The sequence below is a fragment of the Dysidea avara genome, chromosome 1 (genome assembly GCF_963678975.1).
Source record: "Dysidea avara chromosome 1, odDysAvar1.4, whole genome shotgun sequence".
In the NCBI taxonomy this organism is placed as follows: Eukaryota; Metazoa; Porifera; class Demospongiae; order Dictyoceratida; family Dysideidae; genus Dysidea; species Dysidea avara.
This window is the reverse complement of record NC_089272.1, coordinates 12,897,587-12,906,263: the sequence shown is the minus strand read 5'-3', so window position 1 is coordinate 12,906,263 and position 8,677 is coordinate 12,897,587. Positions and strand designations below refer to the sequence as shown.

The 8,677-nt window shown below is 38.8% G+C and overlaps 1 protein-coding gene and 1 long non-coding RNA gene across 4 annotated transcripts; one reads left to right on the top strand and one right to left on the bottom strand.

The window, feature by feature from the left end:
• The first annotated feature begins 5,090 nt into the window (after window positions 1-5,090).
• On the top strand, window positions 5,091-6,403 carry LOC136257049 (uncharacterized). Of its 3 annotated transcripts, none has more exons than XR_010701784.1 (3): window positions 5,091-5,669; window positions 5,862-5,998; window positions 6,055-6,403. It is a non-coding gene; the product is annotated as an uncharacterized lncRNA (long non-coding RNA). The 3 variants fall into 3 exon arrangements; XR_010701783.1 differs by having other exon boundaries at window positions 5,094-5,215; XR_010701782.1 differs by having other exon boundaries at window positions 5,091-5,998.
• On the bottom strand, window positions 6,168-7,588 carry LOC136257037 (uncharacterized). Its single transcript, XM_066050150.1, has 3 exons — window positions 7,373-7,588; window positions 7,229-7,321; window positions 6,168-7,177 (listed from the first exon to the last, which is right to left on the bottom strand). Exons 1-3 carry the CDS (start codon window positions 7,506-7,508, stop codon window positions 6,618-6,620), a joined length of 789 nt encoding a protein of 262 aa, XP_065906222.1. The 5' UTR covers window positions 7,509-7,588; the 3' UTR covers window positions 6,168-6,617.
• Between the last annotated feature and the right edge of the window lie 1,089 nt (window positions 7,589-8,677).

Here is an 8,677-nt window from a genome sequence, read left to right as displayed (position 1 = left end):
ATCAATATACTGAGTATTATAATGAAATTTTGTCTTAGCATAATTATATGATCACTAATAATACAAATACTCATAAAACCACCTTATAAACATCTTTCCAAGGTATTATCAGTGGATTTGTGCTAAAGTTTATGTAACAAGAACCCGGATCAGCATTGGAGGTGTACAAGATCGAGATACTCTAATAGAGCAGTCAGCTAACTACTCTAATAGAACATTCACTGGAAGCATATTTATATACTGCCTTTAGATTACTAAGGTATGGCTCTCTGAAGCATTTTGTTAATGGAAATGTTTGGGTAGGTACAGACAACCAAGTACATGATGCACCTTCTCACAATTGTACAACACTGAATAGGTGCATGTTAGAATAATAATGTTGAAAGTGGAAAATTTTGAAATTTGAACAATACAAGATTGAATCTGAGAGCATTTTCAATGGAAATTGTGTACCTGGATTAAGTATTGCCATACATATTAACTACACAAGTAGATGAATGAAGCCCTTTAAACAGATCAATTCACTTCATTGTATGTATAGGTGCAGGCAGATTTGGAAAAATTCCATAACAGAACCAACTATTATCTACAGGCAGAAAATATTATCTTGAATTAGCTCCCGCCTTTTATAAATCCTATATCCGCCCCTGATATAAGTAAGTTTTGTGTTGTTTTGTAATCTTTTCAAGCCTTGTAATGTATGTAGAATACTTTAAACTTTTAAAAACGTACTGCAGGGTGGAAGGTAGTCACTGGTGCTTACTTTAAAGTGTGTAGTTACTTCACTTGGGTTAGCGATTTTGTATTGTATTTGTATTGTATTTGTATTTTAAGGATAAAGGCTTATGCCTGCACATCCATAAACAAATTATGTACTTAGCTATTCTAATTACTATACAAAATCAAATAAGCAATTACTGTAGTGTCTGTCTAGCAGTGTTTTAAAATTATTGACAGAGGGAGAATCAACAATAGATTGGGGTAATGAATTCCAGTCATTGATTACTCTGTTACTATAAAAATTAGATCTTGTATACAAATTAGTGTGATGTTTGAATAATTTCCTTGTGTGACCTCTTGTTACAGTAGAAGTGGATGGGGTAAATAAATGATTTTCTATGTTATAACTACCTTTGAGAATTTGGTACAAATAGGTCAAATCACCCCTTCGTCTACGGTGTTGTAAAGATTTTCAGCTCCAGAGCAATTTTCTGATGGCTGTGTCATCAGCTCTAAAGTATAAAGCACTTCAAATTCAGCATACCAATGTCATAATTGAAACCACAATTCCACCTTAGGTAGTGTTTCCAATGTAAAAATTCAACTTCTTCAAAATCATTTGCTAACTGCTGTTACATGTTGGACTAACTCATGCATCCATAAATAATATGGGTGCATGTTGGACTGTCCCATGCATCCATAAATAATATGGGTGCATGTTGGACTGTCCCATGCATCCATAAATAATATGGGTGCATGTTGGACTGTCCCATGCATCCATAAATAATATGGATACATGGGATTTGCTGCTACAATAGTGAATTGTTATGCGCATACGACTACTATACCTCGAGACTTACGAGTCCACTACCATCTTATATATTGGCTAGCTACACAAGAAACATGACATGCAGTCCAGAACTGCCATAAAATTGGACTGTTGTACTCAGCATCCATATTCATGCCCTTCAAGTATCGTGACATAGTCTCCGCGAAGTACTTGTACATATTCTTAAAAGATGTCTTCTTTCTCCGCTTCAACTGAGATACATCCTTTTATACGATACAATAGACCTTATTCATTTAGAACAGTAAGCGCCCTCTGATGTCACGCGAAGCCACACAAGGCTCCCTATTTGCCATGGTGATGGTCTTTCGGACGCCATTTTGAGTTCTAAAACTGGGCGAGCACAACGGTTGCTATCATGTTACCATAGTTATGGTACTGCAAATGGCGAATTTGGCGGAGAATTGTGATGTTACTGTTAGGCGCAATCTGTGAATTTGCGCAGTTTATAAATTGCGCTTAGGCACCGGCCGATTATGCCGGCATAATTTAAAGCATAATAGGTGACCAAAAGCATCAAGAATAATGCCAGCATAATCATGTAGGGACGATGTTTGAAAAATTAATTAAATGCGCAATACGCGCGCCTGAAAGAAAGCAAATATTCACTGCCAATAGTATTATTAGTGCATTTTATAATTAAAAACACGTAATATAACTTATTAAACCGTTTCTTTGTTGGTTATTCACACTTTGCAGAAATAAGATCGAGATACTCTAATAGAGCAGTCACTTACTCTAATAGAGCAGTCAGGAAAGGCTGATATACTGTAATAAAACAGTCAGTTCTAGAGCATAATCTTGATTTTGAAAGCATCATTTTGAGCATAATAGGCTTAATTTTTGAGCAATGCTTAAAAGCATAATAGGTAAAATTTCAGGCATAATAGAGCATTTTCAACACGTGATCTACATTACGTAACTTCAAATATCGCCTACGCGTCCGCCATACTGGTGAACCAAGCACTGGTGAACCGTATAATAGTTCGCTCAGTATAGTGTGTTTACAGTATTCTTCTGGCAGTGGAGAGAAGTCATGGTCGCTGTGGAAGAGAATTGCATCTTTGGCAGTGCTTTAAGGCTAGGAGGGTGATTAATAAGCACGAAATGTGCCGGTGTCACAGTGATATATGTTTCCCCGGGTAACGTGTTTCCCGCACACATATCCATAGGGATCCGTGTTTCCCCGCACACATATCACTAGGGATCCATGTTTCCCACCAAAAGCTGTCAGTGATATGTGTTTCCCGTAACGATTCTTTTATATTTCACCGCACACACATATCCCTAGGGATTCGTGTTTCCCCGCACATATATAACCAGGGATCCGTGTTTCCCACTACGATATAGCCATCGTGCAGTAACTCCAAGGTCCTATGGCTAGTTGCAAACAGTACGCGATCCAACCGGCCATTCAGTAGATATATTGCTATCTAGCTAATAGACACCCATGCATATTGCATGTATATAGCTATAGTTAGCTAACTAGCTATATAGCTACACTGTTAAAAATAAGGAGTAACCATTACTTTTAATGTTGACCACCTTGACCAAGTTGAGGTTTCAAAAAGGATATTAAACAGATATTAGATTTATTTAATGCATAATTCTTAAATTTTAAAGGTTTAACCCAGTGTTTGAAAACTTTTAATGTTGACCACCTGAAAATGCTTGATTTGACAAATCCCATACATATGTTTTGATATGCTCACTCAGTGGGTATACTGGCTCACTGAGTTCACCTTATAGCTACTAGCTAGCTGGTAATGGGAACTCTTCAGTTTGGTGCCTTCACTCACTTGGAGTTCTCTTTACCCTTAGTGGGTTACCGTTACTCTCCTAGTAATCTGAACTCCCCTTTCAGAGTAAAATATTTTACTCCCCATAGTTACTGTTACTCCCCTGTTTTAACAGTGTACTATATAAGCTAATACAATAAACTTTGTTGCTCTTCTCTGGACCTGCTCAATAAGTGTGATGTCCTTGACAGGGGCGGATCTAGGATTTATAAGGGGGGGGGCTAACTCAAGGTACTAATCTCTTGGGTAGAGAGTAGCTGGAACTAGGTGGTCTGGGGGCATGCCTCCCCCCCAGAAATTTTTGAAAAATAGATGCTAAAATACTGCAATTTGGAGACATCCCCATGCACATAAAATTCATAATATTTTCTGCCTGTAGATTATATCTAATCCAAAACAGCCAAGCTGTAAAAAAAGTGTGCGGCCCTCAAAAAGGCTATGGTGAAAAAAGATGTGAAATCCAAGGTGGCGGCCAAGAAATGGCTGTGATGGTAGGTTAATGGTAAAAATTTTAATAACAACAATTCAGGTGAATTTTGATGCTGCTTGGTCAATTGGCACAAAATTCACCTGAATTGTCGTTATTAAAATTTTTACCATTAACCTACCATCACAGCCATTTCTTGGCCGCCACCTTGGATTTCACATCTTTTTTCACCATAGCCTTTTTGAGGGCTGCACACTTTTTTTACAGCTTGGCTGTTTTGGATTAGATTTCACTTCTTTTTGTATTTGTATACCCCAAAGCCGGCCTATGGCCTGCTTTGGGACTTTTTTAACCTATCTTTTTTTTCTTTACCACAGGAAGAAGAAAAGATGAAGCAGATGTACCTCAAATATTTCTGATTTAATCAGTAAATGTACAAATTATATATATAATACATATATTTATTACAGAACTGTCCATGGTGGTTTCTGTGTAACTGAACACTCTTCAAGGCAACTTCTTCTAGTTGATCTCTCTACCCCTTAACAGGCCTGCCAACCTGGGAAACAGAAAAACCTTGAGACTCAATCTTGACATCCCAAATGGATTGCTGTATCTGCACATTATTATAGGCAGACACAGCAAGTTGCAACAGCTCCCATACCCATACAATGGGCAGGTAGGCCACCTTTACCATGCAACACATATACACATGCCCATCTTCATATGGGCATCAATATAGGATTTAAAACATGTTGCACATCACTAATCTATGCATGGAATTGCTAGACTTGCAGTAAATTTGTGCACGAGTCTTATTTCACCTAATAAATGTACTTACTCGGAAGTCACTGTGTTGAAACAGTTAATCTTTTATTGCTGTGAAGTTGTAACACGTGACCGGACTATGGAACGTTCTTGATATAAGCCACTAGGTGTTTATAATATCACGTGATGAATTAGAGATGTGTCAATTTCATCCTAGAGGCTGAAAGCAAATAAAATACTCCAAACACATAGAACATACCATTTGTATAGGCTACAAACCCAGGAAAGCGCGCAGGTGCTCTTGTGTGGGGATCTCAGTTGTGTGACGTGCAAACCAAGCGCTTCAGAATTGGTATTCTGATCAGAGCTCTGACCACTTAAAATCAACTCCAGATCTTGCTCCAAATACTCTCCAATGCATTGGTATTAAATAGAAGGCCGAAGGCGAATCCACGTCACAATGCCCGCCTTTATAATCACGTGATCTTGCTTAGTTGTACCACAATTACGTACCTGGGAAAATCCCGAGAACTTGATTAGGCCAGGTAAAGGGCATTCTTGAGAGCTTTGAGTCTGGCCTGAGCTTGAAAGTGAAAGAAATCGTGAGTTTTACGGTGATGATCCGTGAGAATTGGTAGACTGAACTAAAAATCCGTGAGTTTTGGGCTACTGCTTGTGAGACCTTGAGCTTGATAGTGAAATCGTGAGTCTCACGGTAAATCCGTGAGGGTTGGTAGGCCTGCCTTAAACGCGCAAAGGCCATTATAATGGCCCTATTATTTATTACACCGAAAACGCACAAAAGTTTATGCTTACTTTCGCGAAAATAATCGCGCGTCTTTACAAGGCTGTATCTCTGAAAATCCTCGACGTATCAACTTGAAACTTGGTACACAGATGGTGGATACCCTGGGGTTTACCCATCGTGACTATCAATTGTTTATCATTAATGCTTTTCTATTTATCCGAAGTAATATGCGCATAACTTGGAAATAACCGTCATGATAGGTGGCTCCGTTGGCGATTCGCCTCAATACTTGGTGACGAGAAAGAGTTGTACCCTTGATACAAGGTGGTGAAATTCCATTGACATAGCTGCAACTCTCAGGTATTTATGAATTTTAGAAAAAACTTGTGGTATTCACACAATTGTGCGAAGTAACCGCACGTCTTTACACGACTGTAACTGTGAAAATCCTTGATGTATCAGCTTGTAACTTGGTACACAGACGGTGGATAACCTGGGGTTTATCCAATATTATTATTATGTTTTTATCAATAATACTCCATTTATCCACAGAAATACGCGCATCATTTGGAAATAATCATCATGGTAGGCAGCTCCTCTGTCCATTCGCCTCAAAACTTGGTGTTTAGAAAGGGTGGTACCCTTGATACAAGGTGGTGAAATTCCAGTGACATAGCTACAACTCTCAGGTAGTTGTGAATTGAAAAAAAATTGTCGTATTCTCATAATTATTTTTACCCTGTAGGCATGTAACAAAGAACTCCAACACAATCACTGTGGCGTTTCAACGTGCTGCCAAGACGTATTCTGGTGACTGGTCAATCAAATACCAACAGCAATCCATTTTATGATGCACTGTTCATCAAACATAAAGTATTATTATTAGCATTAGAATTTGAAAAACTTTTCAAACATAAAATGTACATGAAATATATACACTAAAGAGCTGGGATCTTTACTCAGTAAAGGGTTTGCCTCATTTAGAAACCACCGATCCAAGTGATTTCAGAGAAAAAAAACACAATCGTGGAAAAACCTGAATTACAAACAGCTCTGTACATAACTAAACAGATAATACTGTCAACACATCTAAACTATATACATCGGCTGAACCTGTAAAAAGTCTAAGACACAGTAAATAGCATACACTCCTTCTTTATTTATAGTTGTCCTTGGTGTGGTATATCCTAAAACAATTTTCAAGGCACAAATGAACCATTCCACAATTTACGCAGCCATACTTAGTACGTTTTCTATGTGTCTTCCGGTCAGAACACACTGCACAGTCACCGTCAGTCCCAAGGTTCTCTATGAAATGGCGTTCCTCAAGCCTCGCAGGCGATTGAGGTGGAAGAGCCTATGATTGACGTTCTCCATGCTGGCGTGAGCTATGTTGACATAAAAGTTTAGTAGCCAGTTGCTCCTTAAAGCTTTTGATGGTCTACGATCATTCACAGGTGTGAAACAGCACTCTAGAGTATAAGCATTATCGATAGCCAAATCCCTACCCCTACCGGTACCTCTACCCCTACCAGTACCTTTCCTCCTACCTCGACTAGGCACAAGATCCATTGGAGACACATTTCTCCTACCCCTTCCTCTACCTCTCCCTCTATTTCTACCAGACAAAGGATCAGATGGAGATGGTGAGTAGTCCCTGCCTCTATCACTAGGTGAAAATGGGGCATGTGGAGAAGAACGAGAGTGCAGGGAAGAACTAACAGGAGAGCCATGGTAAGCCACAGGAGAACCACTACAGGGGTATTCAGTTTCCAGGCTACCCATCCCACCGTCACTCACTCCACTATGTAGCCCAGATGGTCCAGGATGGCTTGACTCATCATGACCTTCACAATACCTCACATCAGCTATTAGAAGAAGCAGGACTCAAGTTATAAAACATGTAAAAAGCATTATACCTTCATAATCATCGTTTGTTTCTTCCTCGATGTCTTCTTCGTCCTTGCTGAACTCTTCCTCACGATCATTTTCTTCCACATCGCCACAATCATCTATAATGGCAGGCAAAGTGATAGGACCGATTCATCTGTATGCCATTTTACCGTCTTGTTCCCTGGTAAGCCTATCAAGGACAAAAGAGTCTTCTCCATGGACAAAAGAGTCCTCTTCGTCCGAGTTGTTCCAGTCATCGTCGGTGTCGCTATAGAAAAGTTGATCAACAACAGTATTTTCATCCATATCTCGCTTATCTTTAATCACAGCACAAAGTTCTTGAGCTCGAATTAAAGCCCAGAAACGTGGCTTGCCGTTGCACTAAACCGTTTCATGATCACGTAATCCTAGCGCGCGCACCTCTGTGCCAAATATGGAGGGCCACTTAATGGCCCTTGCGATTTCAGTGCAATATTTTGTAAATTCGCGTGCGCGTTTAAGGGCTACAGGGTGATTTGTTTGTAGCTGAACTATCAACAAAGTAACTTGTATTTGTATTTGTATTTGTATTTTAAGGATAAAGGCTTATGCCTGTACATCCATAAACAAAATTAATAATTATTATGTACTTAGCTATTCTAATTACTATACAAAATCAAATAAGCAATTACTATAGTGTCTGTCCAGCAGTGTTTTGACAGAGGGAGAATCAACAATAGATTGGGGTAATGAATTCCAGTCATTGATTACTCTGTTACTATAAAAATTAGATCTTGTATACGAATTAGTGTGATGTTGAATAATTTCCTTGTGTGACCTCTTGTTACAGTAGAAGTGGATGGGGTAAATAAATGATTTTCTATATCATAACTGCCTTTGAGAATTTGGTACAAATACATCAAATCACCCCTTCGTCTACGGTGTTGTAAAGATGGTATGTTTAGATGTCTTAATCTGTCGTAGTATGATAAATGGTTGATAGATGGAATCATTCTGGTTGCTTTACGCTGCATTCTTTCAAGTTTTTGATTGTCAAGTGTGTAAGAAGGTCCCCATATGACATTGTTATATTCAACAATTGGGCGGACAAGTGTTTATATAGTTTTACCATGACATCAGAATCCTTACACTCAAATGATTTACAGATGAGACCTAGAATCCGGTAGGCCTTCTTCTAGCTGTTCTCTCTACAGGGTGATTTATTTGTAGCTGGATTCTGTACAGGTGATTTTTTTGCTGCTGAGCTCTTTACAGAATGGTTTCTTTGTAGCTGAACTCTCTACAAGGTAATTTCTTCTAGCTGAACTCTCTACATGGTGGTTTCTTTGTAGCTGAACTCTCTACAAGATAACTTCTTCTAACTGATCTTTCTACAGGGCAATTTGTTTGTGGCAGAATTTTCTACAGGGTGATTTCTTTGCAGCTGAACTCTCTACATGGTGGTTTCTTTTTACTGTAGCTGAACTCTCTACAAG

What these genes read in the sequence shown, in the direction of transcription:
- LOC136257037 (XM_066050150.1), bottom strand. Translation starts at nt 7,508, where the DNA reads ATGGATGAAAATACTGTTGTTGATCAACTTTTCTATAGCGACACCGAC. An exon ending in GCTTACCAGGGAACAAGACG is followed by an intron (nt 7,322 to 7,372) that starts GTAAAATGGCAT and finishes CTGCCATTATAG; the next exon opens with ATGATTGTGGCGATGTGGAA. An exon ending in AACAAACGATGATTATGAAG is followed by an intron (nt 7,178 to 7,228) that starts GTATAATGCTTT and finishes TTCTTCTAATAG; the next exon opens with CTGATGTGAGGTATTGTGAA.